The 20,025-nt window shown below is 43.5% G+C and overlaps 4 protein-coding genes across 5 annotated transcripts; 2 read left to right on the forward strand and 2 right to left on the reverse strand.

Moving 5' to 3' along the window:
* The first annotated feature begins 460 nt into the window (after positions 1-460).
* LOC6567411 (zinc finger FYVE domain-containing protein 26 homolog) lies at positions 461-8,863 on the forward strand. Its single transcript, XM_001994317.3, has 7 exons — positions 461-961; positions 1,162-2,967; positions 3,478-4,801; positions 4,950-6,634; positions 6,692-6,950; positions 7,092-8,328; positions 8,383-8,863. Exons 1-7 carry the CDS (start codon positions 839-841, stop codon positions 8,819-8,821), a joined length of 6,873 nt encoding a protein of 2,290 aa, XP_001994353.2. The 5' UTR covers positions 461-838; the 3' UTR covers positions 8,822-8,863.
* A 281-nt stretch (positions 8,864-9,144) lies between these two features.
* Positions 9,145-9,925, forward strand: LOC6567410 (D-aminoacyl-tRNA deacylase). Of its 2 annotated transcripts, XM_001994316.2 has the most exons (4): positions 9,145-9,259; positions 9,323-9,413; positions 9,470-9,702; positions 9,771-9,925. In XM_001994316.2, exons 1-4 carry the CDS (start codon positions 9,217-9,219, stop codon positions 9,878-9,880), a joined length of 477 nt encoding a protein of 158 aa, XP_001994352.1. In that variant the 5' UTR covers positions 9,145-9,216; the 3' UTR covers positions 9,881-9,925. The 2 variants fall into 2 exon arrangements, with proteins under 2 accessions (XP_001994352.1, XP_032596220.1); XM_032740329.2 differs by lacking the exon at positions 9,771-9,925 and having other exon boundaries at positions 9,164-9,259; positions 9,323-9,417; positions 9,470-9,522.
* Positions 9,926-10,785, reverse strand: LOC6567409 (probable ribosome biogenesis protein RLP24). The gene is made up of 2 exons (XM_001994315.2): positions 10,612-10,785; positions 9,926-10,497 (listed from the first exon to the last, which is right to left on the reverse strand). The coding sequence occupies exons 1-2, from the start codon at positions 10,690-10,692 to the stop codon at positions 10,003-10,005; spliced, it is 576 nt and encodes a 191-aa protein (XP_001994351.1). The 5' UTR covers positions 10,693-10,785; the 3' UTR covers positions 9,926-10,002.
* A 193-nt stretch (positions 10,786-10,978) lies between these two features.
* On the reverse strand, positions 10,979-15,789 carry LOC6567961. Its single transcript, XM_001994314.3, has 5 exons — positions 14,406-15,789; positions 13,017-13,688; positions 12,818-12,950; positions 11,325-12,709; positions 10,979-11,252 (listed from the first exon to the last, which is right to left on the reverse strand). Exons 1-5 carry the CDS (start codon positions 15,646-15,648, stop codon positions 11,068-11,070), a joined length of 3,618 nt encoding a protein of 1,205 aa, XP_001994350.1. The 5' UTR covers positions 15,649-15,789; the 3' UTR covers positions 10,979-11,067.
* Between the last annotated feature and the right edge of the window lie 4,236 nt (positions 15,790-20,025).

Consider the following 20,025-nt stretch of genomic DNA (forward strand, 5'->3'; position numbering starts at 1 on the left):
AATTTGAATTGAAGCGGTGAAGTAGCACCTGTTATAAAAAGATATGTTATCGACATATCGGTTGGCGAATTCGTTAATTTCAAGCAAAATCTTACTTTTATTAAATACTGAAATTATAAAAGCAAATAAAACATAGTTAAAACTGTCTTTCATTATATTTGAAATTTATAAGTTATCGGCAAGCCGATAAGATAACCCGATTTGACAACTTCGTAAACATAGACATGAAATTAAATACATAGTTTTAAAGGAAGCCTGGTGGAATGCGTGTGCCAATGCGAGAAACCCCCACTTTCCAACTTTCTCCTACACAGCTGTGTAACACTTGTGTACTTTTTTGAAGTCCACATATGAGTTAAATTACAGCTGCTGCGTTTTGTGTGAATGTCAACGTGTCGCCAAATTGTGTTAATTGTAGTCAACTTGAGTGATGTTTTCATAATAGTATTTGTTGTCTATACAGATGTAATTATATTGAGCTGTTTATCGCGGCCATTGTTATTGAGAGCTCTAAGCAGCGCTTTATTGGATCCGCTCGACGCTGACTTCGGTAGTAATATGCAGGCGTCGCTTATCATTTGTTGTTGTGGGACCAACGCTGGAAATCGACATCACAAAAGCAAAAACAACAACAACAAGAGGACAGCTGCTGCTGACGACAAAACAAAAGTGGATCGTCGAACAAAAGCCAGATACAATCAGCAAATTATTCGCTGCCAGACATACTTAGAAGCTTAAAGTCAACAGTCGACACAGTTGCAGCCAATCTGTGCAATGAACTCGGCTTGAATCGAAACTCACAAAATCAGAAACATCACAGAAATAAAAAAGTATATGTATGCCAATAGCAACTGGTGTCGGTAACGAATGTTTCACAATGGCAGCAATTCAGCAGCAGAAGCAACAGGATTTGCAACAGCTGATCGAGTTGCTGCCCATCGAAGAGAATCAATTTATACAGGTAATTTAAAGATCCTCAGTCAAAGAAGTGATTTTACTGTTGTTATATTTTTCTATTCAAAGAAAAAATGTATTAAATTTAATTTGTCTTGAACGATTTCATAGACTGTGTTAAAGCAAGAAGTTGTAAAGAAAATATTGTTATATTGCAATTTTTGAGCTGTCTTACCTCATTTTACTGATTTTTAATTTTCATTTTAGTCCTTTATTGAATGTCTTGATGGAATCGTCACTCCAGCTTATTGGGAGCACCTGCAGGCGCTGATTATAGCCTCACCCTATCCTACTCTGCAAATACTGCAAATTCTATATAATCGGTCCAAATTCCACTTCGGACGCATCGTAAGCAACGCACTGAATCAAATGCTGGATGATGATGACGCATTGAACTCCAGTTCAGGAACGTCACGTTTCCTCAGCGTGTTAGCTAACTTTCCACAACAAATATTGGAGGTGGCAACCGTGCAGAAAAAATTGATAGAACGCCTTGAAAGTGACTCATGGGTAAACAATGAGCATTTAATGCTGGCTCTATTAGCACGTCAAGATTCACAATTGCTGAAAACGATTCTGTACAAGCAGCAACAGCAGCAAGAAATCTTATGCAGCAATGCAGCTCCCACAAGGCAACTCGTACTCCAACTGGCACTCAGTCAACGGGAGCACTTTGTGCCACGCGTGTGTCAACAGCTGAAGAACTTTGAGTGCATTCACGATTGCACATTGCGCAACAATTTACTCATATTGCGACTGGCCAATGAATTTGCTATCGGCACACAAACGCTAGACGAGCTGGCACAACTGGACCAAGTACTGGCTGTCTTTGATATTGCCGCCGTGCCCGCTGATGTGCAACCCGTGCAGCAATTCTTTTACGCTGATTTTCAGCGGCTCGCCGTGCTGCTCAAGTTTCTGCAACAGCAGCAGGAGGGAAACGCCTGCAAGACCATTAAAGTGGATGCACTGCTGCGTGCACCAGGCATGCTCTCCCTGATCTATGAGCATGGCATACAATGTGATAACGAGCAGGTGGTTCAACTGATCGAGGACGCCTACAAGTGGCAGCAGCAAACACCAGCACTGAAATGTGTGCGCGCCGAGGAGCTAGAAACTTGGAGCTACTACACAGCGTTGTGTCATGTGTACAATGTGATATTGGAACTGCATGACTCGAGTATTAGGGAGCAGCTTTTGTTGCTCTCTGCTCAGTTACGTCAACTGCGTGAACTGGGCACACTCTGCTCGCTCCTGCAGGATATTTTCCAGCTGGTGTTTCTACGCTGGGAGCAGCTGCAGAATACAAAGGAATGCGATGGCGATGACGATGACGATGAACAGTATGTGGACGATGATGCGACACCTCCACGCCCAGCAAATGTCCCAAGTGCTCAGAAACGTCGCTATGGCTTCATCTGCCGTGCACCGGTCCTCTATGCTCTATTTAGTTACCTGAAGAGCTTTGTCACCAAGAAGCTCCACACGCAGGACTTTAAATATGCCACAGAAGAGCAACAGCGTTGCTTTCAGCGCCTGGTGGATGCCATCAGTGAGGCGCTTTGGAAGTTCAGCGTTCTGCAGAAGATCGAGCAATCGCTGACAAAAGCAACAGCTTCTGCGTCAGGCTGCAACCTGGAACCGGAACAACTGCTGCAGCTCATCCAATTGCACAGTCATGCGCGAGAGAAGGCCTCCAGCGATGACGAGAGTCGCGAACGATCCTATCACGCCTCTAGTCTAACGCGCCGCAAATCGCGCAGACAGCGCCGAGCGGTCAGCTTCAGTGGAGCGGCTGCCAGTAAATCAGCTGATGCACCAACACTGGAACAGTGTCGCGCGAGAGCACAGCAGTTATTGCTCCACGGCAGTCGACGCAACAGGGAGCCACAACTGGCTGTTTCCCAGCCAACAGATCGCTCCATCATACCCAAAATGCTGAGCACGCCGGAGCAGTTGGCCATCATGGCGCTGGCGCTTAAAAACTTCAATGATGTCAAGTATATCATAGAGGTAAGCTGATTAATCATTGTGGTTGGGTGTGATTATCATTGTGGAAATGTGTCACGGACCTGAGCCAAACAATCGACACCAACAATTTTGTATATATAAATGAGTGTTCCTATTATGTTAGTCAATACTGTTCCCTTTTCTGATTTCAATTTTATACTTTGATGTCGAAAAACTAAATAAAATATACAATGAATCATCAAGAATTACGCACTAAAGCGATTATTAATTATTAAATGACTTATTTTTGTAGGTTTTCATTTAATATATTGCTGTGCGGTATTTGCTTAGTGTGAATATGAAAATTAAGAAGTGTCTCTCTCTAAAAATACTTCAAGTGTATTTAAAGTGTGTTTGCTATAAACTTATAATATTTGCATAATTTTGAATTATAAATATTATTCTCATTAAGAATAGTTTTAATCTGTAAATTAATTATTAAGCAAAATGCCTTAGTTAATTTTATTTTTGCATGCCAAGAATTAATAAAAATTAACCCTCGCCTTCTTGCAGACCTTTCACCTCGAACAAAGTCAACTGAGTCGCGAGCTGCAGTTCATGGAGCATCAGCAGCTCATCAAACAAAAGCTGGCCAACATCTATGCAAACTATGAGAAATTGACTGGCGAGGCAAACGATACCAAGAGCAGCAGCACCACTACCACCACAGTGGAGCAAATCAAAAGCGTGGCCGCCAAGGGCTTCGAGTTATCCAAAATCATCAGCGTCGTCGACAATTTCGCGCAGTCACAGAAGCTGCAGCACAGCGCCGAGTTGAGGAGCCTATTGCAGCGACACAGCGCAAATGCCCAAAATGGTTTCCTGCAGCAGTTCCAGGAGCGAAATCTAAATGCCTTAATTGTCTGTGATTTAATTGTGAATCTCAGCTTCAATCGAGAGATTACCTGCAATTTGCTGCTGGTCATACGCCGCCAGCAGCAGCAGCAGCAACAACAGCAACAACAACAGCAATCCGCGGGCGATAGTTCTAATGATGGACGACCTCGCGAAATTGGCGCCATGTACCTCATGGAGAATCTCTGCGAGTGTATGCGTTTGCTGGAGCGCGCTGGCCGCCAACCGGCACTAAATGCGCTGCTCTGCCGGCACAGTTATGCTTTGAGGCCAGCGCCACTAGCCCTGCAGTTGCAGCGAGAGGCGGCCTTTACAACTCTTTACCAGAAGGCCTCGATGGATTATGCGCATTCACGGGAGCTACGTGGCCACGCGTCCCTTTTTCAACAGTTCAAATCGCGGTACAATTACTACACCCGCTTCTGTGGCTATATGCAACAGCTGGCACGTCTGCTGCAGCTACGGGATCCGAATTTGGAGTATCACAACACGCAGCTGTTGCGTCACGATCCCTACCAGGTTATTGGTGAGCTAATCTACGATTGCAACATCACACCGCTGGAGATTGAGGGCAATGTGGCTGCTCTACATCTGAATCTGGTGCATGTTATAGCACTCAATATTTGTCCGCAGCTCGCAGAACGGACAGTAAAGCAATCGCCACGTTCGGTGCCGGTCCAGAAGCAGGAATCAATTCATAACTACATTGCGCAACACAATCAGCTGCTGGCTCAATTGCTGCAGGCAATTCAACTGGGCGATCTTCCACCGACTGACATTTCCGAGACGGGCTTGAACTTTAGCTGTCTGCGCCAATTGATGCAGCTGCCTGAAATGGCGACACTTGCGCTTATGCATGAGAAAAATGCAGTAATGGCTGCACTACATGCCTACAAACTGGACAGTGCGAACCTGGAGCGGTTGGATCTCAGCAAGGAACTGCAATTTCGTATTCTTCTTCTGGGCATTGGTGGACAGGGAGGTAAGTACATTTAAGACTTGTTAGGCCAATTAGCTGATTTGTGATATGTGCCTTTATCAAGTGTCTATTCGCTTGTGCGTTAAATATTTAATTAGAAATAACTTAAATTAACGAATCGTGACTGTTTATCAACCGTTTCTTTTTACAGAATCTACTACTCAACTCAAGACTCGAATCGATCGTTTAATTAGCGAGCTAATTGCAGAGGATCCGAAGCATATACAACTGGCTTCCCATATGAACGATTTGGGCACTCGGGCGCAACTGTTGCAGCAACACTTTACCAAAATATCCAGCAGTCAGTTGGCCAAAGAGCTCATAGAGCGAACACTGCAGCATCGAGGTGCGGAGATTGCCATTCCACAGCTGCTGCGAAGCCAATTGGAGCACACTCTCTCGGACATTACGATTTATGCGAGAGTCTCGGCGCTGTTGCAGTTCGAGAGCTGGCCACAGGCCTATGATTTCGGCCGGCAGACGCCGAATGTGATCTTCGAGAAGCTGCTGCAAGGTAGACACTATGAGCTGTGCCACGAATGGTGCCGCATGGTGCAGCTAACGGATTCGGCTGGGCAGCAACGTGTCTGTCTGCTTACCCTCTTAGATGCGCTGCTGGAGTTGCGCGACGAGGATGAATTGGATCCGCACTTGTTGCACATTGCCGAGCTATTTCCAGCTAAGGTGCTGGTCAATTTTCTGGACACGCACAAGGATAAGATGCGTTCTCTGGCGCTGCTACAATGGCTGGTTGACTATTTGGAGCGGCATGCACGCAATGCGCGACCCTATCTCAATTATCAACTGTCACTGGAGCTGCTGCGACAGCTGCCCAGCGCTCAGCGTGAACATTTCTGGGCACTCCTGCACTATCCCTTACTGATTATAGAGCAATTGGTGATGAATACGCGCTTTGAGCTGCTCACCAAGCTGCTGGAGCCGGCACGTGCCAAGCTGCAGCAACGAATCCCGTTGGGTCCCTGTGGCTATTGTTTTGAGAAGCGTGGTCACGCCTACGATGTTCACAGCAGCAGCAGCAGCACCGATAAAGGCACCGGCAAGCTGAAATTTCAATTGGGTCATAGCAACACGGAGGCATTTATTTTGCTGAACTTTAACTCGTACCAGCAGGACCATGTGATCAGCAATGACTGCCTGGATTTGCTGCTGCGCATCTATGCCAGCAATGCATTGGACTATCAAATTGCCAATGTACGCACTGGACTAGCTCCAGAGCCGGGTTCCTTGGGTACAGATGTGCAGAACTCATTGGATTCGCTGTGCGGCGCCTTTCAGATGCCCAAGCAGGCGCCATCGCGTGAACAGTGGACACCCGACGAGGAGGCCACCCACTGCATGTGCTGTCGTCGTTCTGCTTTTACAATGCTGATGCGACGACATCATTGTCGCCGCTGTGGCCGCGTTGTCTGCTATGCCTGCTCCGCACAGCGCATGGTCATTCCAGAGCTCTATGGTGATGTGGAGGTACGCGTCTGCAACGATTGCTGTGTCCCGGTCGCTGCAGAGAAACCGTTGCATGTCAATGAAACGGCGACAATTGTGGCACGTGCACCCTCAAATCCTTCCGATTCCTACAAGTGGCGTCTAAGCGGCATCATTACCCACGACAAGCTGCTGCGCGAGGAGTTCTGCTACGAGCATGCGCCCAGCGTGGCTCTTAGTTTGTCCATATTGAGGCATCATCTGGATCAGCGTCAGTGTGTGGATCTATTACTATTCCACTGTCGCAAGCTGGAGAAGCTCATAGTGCCCAATCCGGAGGTAGACTACCAATTAGTTGCCAAAATGATGAACTGTCTTGCATTGGCAGCGAAGGTAAGTTAAATCATATTCATATTTACTCAATAAGATATATAAATATATGTATTTAAGGTTCGTGGAGCGCCCGGCGAGTTTGAGAACATACGCGAGCACTCGGAGATCATTATGGCCGTGGTGCAGCAGGGCTGCGAATCCTTGATACCAGCCGGATCATTAAACAATCACAGTATGCGCAAATTAGCCGATGCTTTAGTTGAGGCGGAGCACTGGAAACTAGCGCTGGAGGTGCACCTTAAATGGGGATTTGCTACCACTGGTGTAATGGCGGCCCATGGCTTGGCTTGTTTGCGCGCCGGATGCTATGATGCAGGTATGCATTGCTTTCAATATTTTAGTTGGTACATGCAGCGGTTATCATAATGTAGCTCTGAAGAGTATCAAGAATTAGCGAATCACAATCCTGCTTTTGCGTAGCTTTGATTTATTCTTTATTGTTCTTTCTCTTGCGTAGCGCGTGAAAAATTTGGGCATTGCATGGCGCGTTTGTCGACCGAGGAGCAGAACAGTCACATCTACAAGGAAATATTTGACAAGGATTTGCCAGCCTTAGTGTCACAGACTGACACGCCCACACACATGCCAAAGAAACGTCCACAACGTGGACCTGCCCTGCTACAGGAAATACTCCAGCTAATTGCTGCAATGCCACAGGCACAACCACAGCCAGAGACACTTCAGCGTGCGTCGCTAATCCGCAACTCGAATACATCGTTGGCGTCCCTCTTCTCGCGACGCCGGGAGCCGTACGTGGTGCAGACACCACTACAAGAGCCGGCGCTTAATGTGATCAATGCGCTAGCCAATCTGAAGCACATTGCCAAGGGACACTATGGGGAAGCGACAATGAAATGCGGCACTGAGGAAAATCGTCAGACGCGCTCTTTTGAGGAATCTTTGCATTATGTGCTAACTTATGGCAGCCATACGGACATTCTGCAGTTTCTCATGCAGCACGATGAGCTGCGTGCGGCACTGCGCTACTGGCTGCATCAGCAGCTGGAGGCGGAGCTTTTCATCCTACATATATTCCATGTCTCACTGGCCGGTGGTCGCTTACCTGCGCTGATTGACGAACTGCTGCAATTGGATACCGATGCACAGTTAAATTCGTGGCGTGTGCCGCTGTTGCAGACCTGCAGATTTCTGGAGCAGCAGCAGCAGCTTAATTCACTGTATCAACTGCAGCTGTTACTCAAGGATCCGGTGCGAGCGAGCATGACTTGCGTCAAGTTTTATTCGCTGCACTGCGAAAACTTTCAGAAGCTGCATGCGAATGCTCAACACTTGGTTTCAGCTCACATGCACCTGCAGAGCGAGCTGGACCTGGCTGAGTGGGATCATTTGCAGCGCGAGCAAAAACAGTCGGGTTCCAGACGTGTCAGTGTTGCGAGTTTTAATGCAAGCACAACTTGTTTTGCTATGCAACTGGATGCACGTGCTCTGAATGGTCATATCAATACGATACGACGCCAAATGGAGTTGGCCAAGTTTCTGGCACAGTGCGAACGAGAACAGGCGTCGGTGAGCGGATCGCTTTGCACGCTGCAAATTCTGAAACAGATACGATTAGAGGCGCCGCGCGGCACTTTGCCCACTTTATTTGATGGCGCTGCAGACAAGATTCAGCTGTGCATTCTGGTGCTGCTCTGCGGCAAGAATATAGACGAAGGCTTTGGCCTGGCCTACGGGTATGTTTGAATACGTCGTTGTCTATCCAAACTATCTGATTTTCTCTTTTACAGCATTATGCAGGACTACAAGTTGGCACCGATGAAAGTGTTTGGCGCCACTGCCAAATATTTGGCGAAAAACGAAAGGCTGAGCGAGGTGGATCGTCTGCTTGACTGCATAGCCAGCAATAATGGGAGCAGCACCGCTTCGGAGTCCGATGAGCTGCTTTCGATTGCCGTCAATGCTGCTGTTAATAGCAACGAGCCGGAGACTAAGCAGACGTTGGACAAGTTGGTCAAGCGCATTGGAAACATAGAACTGCGCATATCGTCCTATATTTTTATTGGTCAACTTAAATCGGCATATTTGCTGGCCAACAAGAATGAGCGTTTGACAGACATACGGAAAATCTTGAGACAGGCGGAGATGACCAATCAAATTCATATTAAAAAACTGTGTGAGAAGAAATTGAACATAAATTCAAGTCCAATGTCGCCAACGCCACTGTGATAACATATTCAATCAGGCAATATATAAATTCTGATGATGGTAGCTTTATTTTAATAATCTTATTGTAGAACAATTGATTTTAAATCTTTCCAAAAACCAACGCGTTGGTAAAGTATTTCCAAATCTATTATACATTGCTCAAAAGACTTTCTCACAAAGTACCAAACTATACACGTATATAATTATTGTCAATTTATTGTATTTATCAACTTATTATATATTATGTAACTTTTATTGTTTATTAAATATCGTTATTCAAATCAATTGAACCCGCTTGTTTGTAATCGAGCAGCTGAATGCGCGGTTATCGATAACTGCACAGCTGTGTACAGGTGCTTATCGGAGATAAATCAAGAGTTTCCGTAACAGGAATATTATTTATATCAACATCCTTAATGCGCGCTGTAATTCAACGTGTTAAGGCCGCTAAAGTCACGGGTAAGCATTATATTTACTTTTCCTGAAATTGCTCAAAAACCACCTGATGTGTGTCTGAATCAGTGCTCGATGAACTGGTGTCTTCTATTGGACCCGGCCTCTGCGTGCTGGTTGGCATTAAGACTAGTGATACGGCAACTGATGTAGAATATCTGTAGGTAAATACCTCATTGAGTTACGTGCAGATCGGTTTTTTGATTGACACCTTAGCGTGCGCAAGATTCTCGCATTGCGGCTGTTTGAGGATGAGGGGAAACGTTGGCAAAAGTCTGTCAAAGACTTGGAACTGGATATACTCTGCGTGTCACAATTTACACTCTACCATCGACTAAAGGGCAACAAGCCCGATTTCTCAGGGGCCATGAAAGGTGAAGAGGCTAACCAGCTATACAATCAATTCCTAGATCGTCTGCGACAGTCATACGTCAGTAGCAAAATCAAAGGTAATCCGTTTGGTATATTTTACCTATACCCATATATGAATTTATCCTTTCTTCATTTCGATCGTCAGATGGCAAGTTTGGTGCTTATATGCAGGTGCATATTGAAAACGACGGTCCGGTTACGATTGAATTGGAATCTCCTCAGTCGAAGCGGGCTGAGGAATGTGCGGAAAAATAAGATGGCATAAAACGTATTTTTATTTTTAATAAATTGATGTTTCAATAAGTGTGCCACGGGTTTTACTACATTTATTTTCATCATCAGCAAACTTAAAACTAAAATTAATGGTGTACGAATTCTTAAGCTTCTAGCATCTCCATGTCCTCCACGCCCAGACCCTCTTCGAGTCTCTTTTCCAATTCGCGAGCATCGACGTATGTGATCTTCTCTTCGGACAGATCATCGTCCATTAGCGCCGCCTCTTCGGCCTCTTCCTTTGCGCGACGCTCCTTCAGGCCAGCGGCAGGTGAACGTATAAGTGACATATTCCGTTGCACATCCTTAACGTCCATTTGAATCTCAACCTCGCGGCCCTTGCGCAGACGCTCCATAACAAAGTGCCTCTCGCGGCGCTCCTTGATCTCAGTGACCTTCTTGATGGCCACAGCGGCCTTCTGCCAGGTCTCGCGACTGTATTTGATTGGCACATTGCGACGCATCTCAAACTCGAAACTGGGATCGATTGTCAGCTCCTTGCCAGCCCACTTGCGATGTGCCTTTGTCCATCCTACCTTGCGTGGGTTCTTCTTGCGCTTGAACGCCTTGTGACACTTCCCGCGACAAAACTTAAAGATCTGCAAACAGCAATATTTATTCGTTAATATCTGTATCACTGAATGCATTGTACGCATATGAGAAGAGATGCATGTGTAAATAAAACATACTCTTTGAGACTATATTAGACTTACTTTGCAATCATTGCGTACAAATTGTACCCCGTGGCCAGGATATATTTTGCTGGAGCAAAAGTAGCACGTTTCAATGCGCATTTTTACAAATTATTAAAATAACTTGTAAAAATAAAACGCAAAACAGTCAGCACATGTGCTGCTGAGGAAGAAGAGGAATAAACCGCAGAGATGCAAATCCAACATCGATACTATCGATATTTTTAACACATTGCCTAACTACTATCGATAATGACTACTCATTTTGGTTCGTGAACATACGTTTTGTTCGAAACGGCCTGTAATACTTTGTTTTTATTAATAATATAATAACAACACTTTCCAAATATGATGCAGTTGTATCGGAAAGTCATTGAAGAACAATTAATAAGATAGATGGCGCTTAAGCCTTTATTCATAACCGCAAAAAACTATTAATTAAATTATATTTCAAATAAGATTTACTGCCACAGTATTTTACGCTTGATTAATTTCAGACACCGATTCTTGGTCCTTTAGAGACTGTTTCATGTTGGCCACATTGTTGAGCTTTGCAAGACGCTTCATTATCTCTAGCTCTTTAATAAACGTGGCCATGGCTTCTTTGGTTGTCGAAATGTTTGAGTCTTTAAGATCGGTCAGGTAGTCCTCATTCTCAAGTTCTGCAAGAAATAAAAACCACTCAATATAATTGCAATCGTTATATATTAAATAAAATAAAAAAAAAAACTTACCATCCATTTCAGCTTCGATGTCATTAAGGCGATTCATCAATAATGATTGTTGTACCTTGACATGCTCAATTAAACGGTATTGACACTCCTCAGGATCGATGGCAGCCTCAGGTTGTGGCGCATGTGGCCAATTGGTCTGTTCGACCTTTGGTCGCTTGACGGGCGAGGCAGAGGCATCTGTCTGATCCTCGTCCCACTTCTTGGCCCACAGATACAGCTTGGGGTGGCAGCGATTCCGAGCTATATTGATCTTGACCTGCAGCGAGTGCATGAAACGCTTAGCATCCAGCAAATTGCCGGTCAGGGTGTGAGAGTGCTTCAAAAGCTCGAACTTCTTGACCGACTGCTGATTAGGCGTGTGATAGCCAGCTACTGGCAGTTTACCCTCGAATAGCCATTCCTGATCATGCTTAAAACGCATTGATTCGCGCATGCGCTGCGGATTGCGGCAAATATAGCAGACATACTTCTCCGGCACTTCCGACTCCTTGAAAATGCCATAACAGTGGCCGTGCTGCCAACACAGGCATAATTCACATTGTATCATCAGGCCATCCTCATCGCCATAGTAGCAAGTACAGTTAATGATTTCCTCCTGCCGCATGCGTACAATGCGGATTAATTCCCCGTTCTCCTTGATGTACTGCGGCGTCGGGGGGGCCAATGGTAGTGCAGGCGGCGGCGGCAAAGCTGCATTTATGTCAACCAGATCGTTGGATAATGGTCTCGGCACCAACGCGATGTTGGCAGGAGAACCAACCGGTGTTCCCGAAGTAGCTATGCGTCGCTTCTTGGAATCGTTACGAGCCTCCGGAATGGGTGTGTACGACAGTTGAGTGACATCGTGATCAACCCCCGAGACCGGCAAGTTTCTCGAATTACCGACCGCTGCAGGAATTCTTCTTTGGGATGAATTCACTGGACGACGCTGTGTGCGTTGACGACTGCTCTTACGTGAGCCTGACTGACGTCTTCTAGATGACGGACGCGCACGTTTGACGGATCGATTGGACGAAGTCGTGGCGATTGGTGTTGCGGATTTGCTTGTTTCTAGTGGACTTGGTGTCGCTACTTCACCGGTCACTGGTCCAACAGCTGCAGTTGCTGAAACAGATTCTGGTGTCGTTGGCGATTCTAATTTGATTGGTATTCCTGCACTGCTAGGCGAAATATTAGGAGATGTGTCCCGAGCCGATGGCGATGTTTCTGTGCCCACTGGGTGACGTCGAAAGGAACGCGATTGCTGTAAGTCCTGCTGATGCAGCTTGGCAAAGAACTGCTGATTGGGTATTTGATTTTTGGGCGTCTGGTCGTTCTGCTCAATTGATGAGGGATGCGTCCGCTTCACGGCCAGCTCCTGCATCTTAGGACAGTGACTGACGTGCCTGTTAAATGAATTTAGTTTATGATTAATACAAATTAAATATACGAAAATCTATATGAAGAAGACATCTCCGACCATTGATGTATTTTCTTATTTTCTTTTTACTTACTCGGCAAGTTCCTTGTGGTAATGACGAATGTGTATTTGTAGAAAATCTTCTTTTCGGAAGGTTTTGCCGCAACCGTCGCGAGGGCAAACGAACAAATTGTCGGTTATTTGAATTTTCAAACCGCCAATAAAGGCTGCAATACAATTGAAAAAAAAGCTAAATTAATAAGCGCAAAATTTGTATAAGACAGCTAACGCACCGCAACCATCTTCCACAACAACGGATCCATGCTCTTCCATGCCAGGAGCAGAGCTGGATGCAGCTGCATCAGCTGTGGAAGACAGCGCCTCAACTCCTTGGGCATGTGGCGAAGGCGACATCAGCTCCGCAGGTGGCACCAATGAGGCCACTGGTGTTTCCATGTACTGACTCTCCTCGGTTGCATTGCGTCGCGTACCCATTGCCGATATGGGCGTGACAGTCGATAATTTGCTGCTGTTCAAATCTTGCAATGTTGCAGTAGTGTCCAGGGAGACATCCAATGGTTTTGGCTTGACCGGCTGCTGCGGACTGTAGTCGTGTGTATATACATAGGCATTGATGTCCTTGGCGCGTCGACGATGAATGCTAAAATCGTACACATCTGGATTGTAGACCTCGCCCTGCGACTCCAGAAACACCTTGAGATCGGACTTGGAGCGAAATCGTTTGCCACTGGGCGACACCAGGATGACATCCCACTTGCCCAGCACATTGGAGCGTTGATACATGTGCTTGATCCAACCATCCGGCAGCCGCCAGTCGTGTACAATTACCGTTGGCTTCTGATGCTCACCCACAATGAGAAAACCTTCGGTGCCAATGGGCTGATCGTTTACCCAGTGACAGGTCCATTCCCCATCGTGCGGTATGTCCGGCAGTCCCAAAGCAGCTGCAAGCAATGAAGGGAACTCAATTATAATCTTATATTCAATATACATAAACTCTAACGAGAATTACTGCGAAGTGAGCTTTCCATTCTTATGTTTTGCTGTTTATCGCCAGGGATGCAATAAAACAAACAGGCAAATTTCACCTTTTCTTTTTGCACTGACAATCGAAATGCAACCGCACAAATGCAACAGGCTCGAATCAATCAGATTACAAATATTGGAAAACAACTCCTTCGACTAATATATAAACAGATTTTTCTCAACTCAATTTGCTAAATATTGTTAAAATATTTAAGATCTCCAAAGATCAACAAAAACAAAAGCCAAATTGACACCCCTTCTCAAATGAATATATCGACCAAGAACATAAATGAACAATTCTTTTGAATATAAATATTATCATTATAAGCAATGGGTGAGTAATATGCAAAAGGTAATAAGCTACTCCGACTCCTTGGATCATATTAAATTAATTTGTGTGACAAGGCATAGTTATCTCCCTAAAATCGATAAAATTTGATTACCGAGTGCAATAAAGTATTTTGAGCCGATAAGTTTGCCATAATTCGCTCAATGGTAGATCATTTGGATCGATAACAAACAGAAGTTGGCAAATTAATCTAATAAATATCTACGTACAGGGTATCTTTTGGTCCAAACGTTCACATCCAATTTATATTTGTGTGTAAGTCAAGCTGTCAGGTTTGTGAACATACCTAAATCCAAAGTGGACATATCCAGTAATGGCCAGTCCTTGCGCTGTGGTGTCGTCTTGCTCTTCTTATTGGTGCTGCTAGGACCAGTGCTTGGTCTTTTCACTCCAACTCCGACTGCAAGTGGAACGTTGGCTGAGTCTGCGGTTAGGGATTCAGTGGCTGCCTCAGTTCCCACCGCGGGCAGCTGACGCGGCAACTTAGTCATGTGGACGGCGCGCACATTCTTCGTGTAGCCATCATCGAAGAGCACCTCGTAGGTATCGTTGCCCAGCAGCTTCTTGATGGTGCCCGGAAATTTGCGAGGTCCGGACCAGCGTGCCATACACTTCTCCTCCAGCTCAAAGACGGGCAGCACACGCGAGCTGATGCGCTGACGCAAGCGATCCGATTTGAAACCCATCCATTCCTGGTAGCTGCCGTTCGTCGAGGGCAACACTTTTAGCTTGCTGTTCCGCTCGAAACGTATAAGCAGCGTTTCCTCCTTATCGTTGACTTCGACGATACGTGCGGTCAGCCATGCGCCATCAGCGCTTAACGCCTCGAGACGTGCGCCAATCGTCAGGTTTGTGGGAGGTCCATATGTGGGGGGTGTGGCAGACACGGGTGAATTGGCACTGCTGGCATCTGGCAGCGTTTCGTTAGCGGAATCAGCTGTGCCGGCAGCAACGGCGTCCACAGTTGGCACAGTTGCATCCATTTTACTCTCAGCAGCACCAGCCGAAGTCTCTGCTTCGATTTTAACTGCCTTAGCATCTTCTGTTTGCACTTCAGCTTCCACTTTAGCTGCTGCCTCGGCTGCACCGGCCGCGGCTGCATTCCGCTCGGCAGTCTCGGCATGGATTTGGGCAACAATTTGGTCCACAGTTGCTCTGATCAAGTCCTCGCTGGTAGCACTGTTTGCGGTACCGCTGACCCCAACGCCATCCACTGTCGCCTGTTGCAGTGCACGCTGATCCGCCTCGATCTCAGCGGGTTCCATTTTGCCCCACGGAAAGACGGTGGGAAAAACGCGCTGCTTTAGCAAATATTTTCCATTGCGAACGTTATTAAAATCGAGCCGTCGAAAGTGACGCGAACAGACAAGCACACTCTTTGTAATTGGTCGATCGAGACTAGTGCGCGAGTTTTTGATCCAAATGGCCCGTATGACGGGGTCCATTGGGAACGAGTGGTAAGTGACGCCGTGGTGCTGAAAGAGCCGCGACGTCGATGGACATTCAGAAACGCAACAGCGGCGCCCCATTGTCTTTTCTTTATGATTGCAATTGTTATATGATCCAGAAAATACTTGCAGTTGCTCTTTCTCGAGTTAATTCCAGCAAAATGCTCAATATTTCTGAGTATGTACTTCACAACTTGCAACTTTGACAAGCTACCTGTGATTATACTGGAATGACACCTACACTGCTTTGTTCAATTTGACTTTTGCAGCTTTAATTTAACTACTTTGACAGCAGATTCAAATCATGCATTGTGTAAGCAACAACGTTCTACATCAGCATAGCTGCAGTTCAGTTGATTGAATTATATTTGCACAATAAAATAATATATATAGTCAGCCAGTAACTGTTATTTCACATAGATAGCAAAGAATTACGATTGACAATCAATAGTTTGTGGCGGTCGGCTGATTTCTCTGCCTGTTGATGGTGAGATTTATTCAAGTGGGGAAGTGTCAGAGCAGTCAGCTTAAGCAAGTCTCTCAATGTGGTGCTGCTTGAATTTAAATGGTATCAATGTTATTTAGAGATAAGTAAAACTTGGTTAAAAATACATAGTATTATTCACAGCTCACACCTTTTGCGATTTATTAATACTGCATTTTCTGAAAAGTGCAATTAATGGGCACTTGCATGCGTCGCAGCATACTGAAAATCTCATAAATTTATCCAGCGCATAAAATATCACGTGCGCCAAGGCGCATTGTGCCGCCACAAGGCCAGCAACGGACACCTATTTGAAATGCAATTATAGTTCGAATTTGGACTGATATAAACGTTGATGTCCATGTCCATGTCCGCAATGAGCGACACCTTTCAAAAAAAAGCACAATTCGATTGCTGACTAAGCCTATGAATATGAAGATGTTACAAAATTTTTGGGCGTAAGAAGGCACTTCAATAGCCCTTGCTTAAAATATTTTTATTTATGTTTATGAAAGCAATAGGCATTATTATGCATACCAAGCATATTACTACAGCGTATGTATACAGATGTACAGTATTGTGCGTAAATATTTGTTGTGTCGGTGGCGCCCGCGGTTGGGATCTGGTCAGGTGCCAAAAAGTTCAGTAGCGTCGCTGCCACTGACATATACAAAAATGCAGCCTTGGCCTCCAAATCCAAATGTGTTAGCGGGTAAAACACTTCCAATTATATACATAAATTGAAAACAAAATAATAAAAAATATATATAAATAGTTTGAATATTTATATATTAATATATTTAATTTATTTAATATAGACTATTTGCAGTGGTTAAAAGTCTTGAAAATCAATAAAATTTGAACTACAAAATAATAATTACATTCCATACGCAATAAAATATTTCAAAAGTTAAAGTTCTATTAATTTACAAATAGAAAAGAATGCAATAAATTAACTTCAAAAATTACAATTTAATCAATTTTTTATGATCGATATTATTCCTACTATCGAAATATAGAGCAATCGAGTACCGTATGAGCTTAATTAAAAAAATAATTATTTAAATCTTTTCTCGCAATTTAATCGCTTCTTCCTCCGAATCGTTCTTTTCTGTGACAATCACATAATCTTTAATACAAACATTTTGACTTGGTTAAGCTAAATAAAAAAACAAATATCACCAAAATTTGTTTATAATTTCAAGTATTTTTTGTATGTCTAAGGTTATTGGTCACGTGCCAACCTAGTTTGTGTGCGTTCCTAAAATCGAAAATTATCATAAGCTCAATGATGTTTATAGAAGAGCCAAAATAAATATTAAAAGTTCCGATTCAACTATATAAACCTAAGCACATGTTTAAAGTCTAAAATTCCAAAGTCATAAGCTCAATGATGTTCATAGAAGAGCCAGAATAAACATTATAAGTTCCGATTCAACTATATAAATATAAGTATATATTTAAAATCCAATCACGGTGTGAACATAAAGCCAACTTTAATTATTATATCTATATAGGCATAAGTCGCTGACATAAATAATAAGTAATCGCTACTGCTATTGTTGTTGTTGTTGTTGCTTCCATGTCCCATTCCGGACAGCAGTCAAAAATGTGACATTGACGGCCAAACATGAGTTGGCCAAACAGACAAGCCAATTGAGGGAACTCCAAGTTCCAAAGGGGTGTTCAATTTTACATAATAATTTCACCTGTTGTGAGAAATATTAAGCGCCCCAGCCCATTTCTTCAAATATTGACTCAATCTATTCACACCCATGGAAATAGGTCGGCTGCACCTGTCATACTCTCTTTTGTGCAAATACTTGGCAGCACACACACACAGAGACACACACACAGATATTCATAATTAAACAATATACGAGCTGTGCAAAAAAATATTTTCAATATACGAAAAACTATAAACATAAATATAAAACAACGTAACGGCGTCACTTTCTCCCTCAATAAGTACATATTTACATTTACCCAACACATTGGTAAATTGGCCCGTGTGAGCGGCCGGACGACAGTCCGTGGGCACATTGCATAAATATGAGGTAATTTTTTAATAAGTAAACAGACGTGTCCCAGCCTCTCAATCTGATGTGAAGTATCACTGCCATTTGGTCTCAGTTCCTTATCACAATCGGACATGAAATACTCCCTGTTACAGCAAATTGAATGCCATAAGGGTAAATGTTTTATGTCAAACCTACAATTTTTATGCACAGTAGATTTGTATCTTTTGGTAGTTACAAGACATCAACAATAACTATTTGTCTGACCCAAGCGAGCAATTAAAAAGAGATCAAGTAATTAAGTTGATTGTGAGTAATCTTGAACCTTGCTGATCGGCCTAATGGCAAAAAACTACTAAAGACTGCACAACAAAAGTATTGACATAAACATTGCAAATTATTAATACCCTTTTCAACTTACTGTTTATATATACATACCAAATTTATATTTGCTGAGAATGTTTTATAGAATTTAATCCAAATTTCAATTCAGTTAAAGATGTTCATAATAAATTTGATTCGAAGATAATTCTTGGAGTACGAATTCGAAAAATCAATTGGAAATAAATATTACTTTAAAAATATGGCAAGTGTACTGAAATATTTTTATTTTTTTTCTAGTTCTTACACAAAGAAGAGAGTCAATTGAAATCATAGAGCATTCAAATTATGATATCGAAAATTCGGTCAGCTGTTTTGGAAAACAACTTGCTCAAGCTAGGCTATTGCATGTATTATTTAAATACATTATAAAAATGTAATGTTTCTTAATAAATACAGATTACATTTTATGAGCAACAAAATATTAAGTGTACTTTTGTATAAAATATGCAGATACTCTTAAGGGAAGTTTGATTGTCTCAAATTTAATTAGATAATAAAACCGGCTTAGAATTTAAACATTAAGATTAATTAATTATCGAATATAATCAGCTTTCTAGTACAAAAACTGTTCATAATCTTTAAAAAAAAATAGTTTGCATTATTTTATATAACCGCTTTCTTAGATTGGGAAACTCTCTTTCTTTTTGCAATTCATTTTTTGTTACTTCCCCAAAAAATGTCAGTTATCGAGATGTAAAAACAAAATTCGAGTTTTATGTTATGTTATATCTTTTGATGCTGTGTACATAAAAATGGAACACTCGTAAACACGCATAAAGTTGGGCGAGGCATTTGCAGCGGTATTATCCGTTAATGCCGAGATGTACGAGATGTTTGACGAGCACCTGACAGTTTTTGACAACGCTGACTGTATAACTGGGTTGTCAGATCTACAAAGCAGATACATGGGATCATCAGGTATATGTGCACGGCAAATAGGGGCGATCAAGCGACTGCATGCTTCACCGCACGTGATCACTAAACATGTTAAAATGGCCAAAAGCACAGAAGACGAGAAAAAATGTATCTGCTTTTTTTTCGTTGTGCTGAAATACGTGAATGCGAGCGACAACAAAAATAATACGATGGTCTCAGCCGGGCAGGGTCTGGGTCTTAAATTTGGTTTTGGCTGGTGAAATTTCGCCATTGATGTACTCGCTGCTGTTGTTATTTTCTTTGCGCCACACTGACCTTGATCTGCGGCTGGCGACTGAGATGGGAAATGGAGACGCGACTTGGGCCAGTTATGAGGCCAGGCTTGACGGGGACTCTGAGCAGAATTGAGTTGCCTGCGTCATTTAATTTAACGCTTATGCAATATCACGTACACACATAAATATGTAAATCTTCTCGTTGTTTATATGCGTTATGTAATGGGTTAAGCACTTGTTTGCCGTTAACTTAAATCGAATGGGGGCGTGTGTATTACCATCAGTCACTGCCCTGAAATCTTATCGATTGTTACCCGACACAGTTAATGTTGAGAGTGCCAAAAATCAAAATATATAGTGGGAATTGTCTTGCCTAACAATGTTATATTGGCTTATGTGTGTCTTCGACATATTTTGAATT

This window comes from Drosophila grimshawi, unplaced genomic scaffold (genome assembly GCF_018153295.1).
Source record: "Drosophila grimshawi isolate 15287-2541.00 unplaced genomic scaffold, ASM1815329v1 contig_311, whole genome shotgun sequence".
Lineage (NCBI taxonomy): Eukaryota > Metazoa > Arthropoda > Insecta > Diptera > Drosophilidae > Drosophila > Drosophila grimshawi.

Coding starts and splice junctions, on each gene's coding strand:
- LOC6567411 (XM_001994317.3), top strand. CDS start 839: ATGCCAATAGCAACTGGTGTCGGTAACGAATGTTTCACAATGGCAGCA. Junction 2,968..3,477: donor ATGTCAAGTATATCATAGAG/GTAAGCTGATTA, acceptor GCCTTCTTGCAG/ACCTTTCACCTCGAACAAAG. Junction 6,951..7,091: donor CGCCGGATGCTATGATGCAG/GTATGCATTGCT, acceptor TCTCTTGCGTAG/CGCGTGAAAAATTTGGGCAT.
- LOC6567410 (XM_001994316.2), top strand. CDS start 9,217: ATGCGCGCTGTAATTCAACGTGTTAAGGCCGCTAAAGTCACGG. Junction 9,260..9,322: donor TAAGGCCGCTAAAGTCACGG/GTAAGCATTATA, acceptor TGTCTGAATCAG/TGCTCGATGAACTGGTGTCT. Junction 9,703..9,770: donor CGTCAGTAGCAAAATCAAAG/GTAATCCGTTTG, acceptor TTCGATCGTCAG/ATGGCAAGTTTGGTGCTTAT.
- LOC6567409 (XM_001994315.2), bottom strand. CDS start 10,692: ATGCGCATTGAAACGTGCTACTTTTGCTCCAGCAAAATATATCCTGGC. Junction 10,498..10,611: donor TTGTACGCAATGATTGCAAA/GTAAGTCTAATA, acceptor TGCTGTTTGCAG/ATCTTTAAGTTTTGTCGCGG.
- LOC6567961 (XM_001994314.3), bottom strand. CDS start 15,648: ATGGGGCGCCGCTGTTGCGTTTCTGAATGTCCATCGACGTCGCGGCTC. Junction 13,689..14,405: donor TATGTCCACTTTGGATTTAG/GTATGTTCACAA, acceptor CATTGCTTGCAG/CTGCTTTGGGACTGCCGGAC. Junction 12,710..12,817: donor TACCACAAGGAACTTGCCGA/GTAAGTAAAAAG, acceptor TTCATTTAACAG/GCACGTCAGTCACTGTCCTA.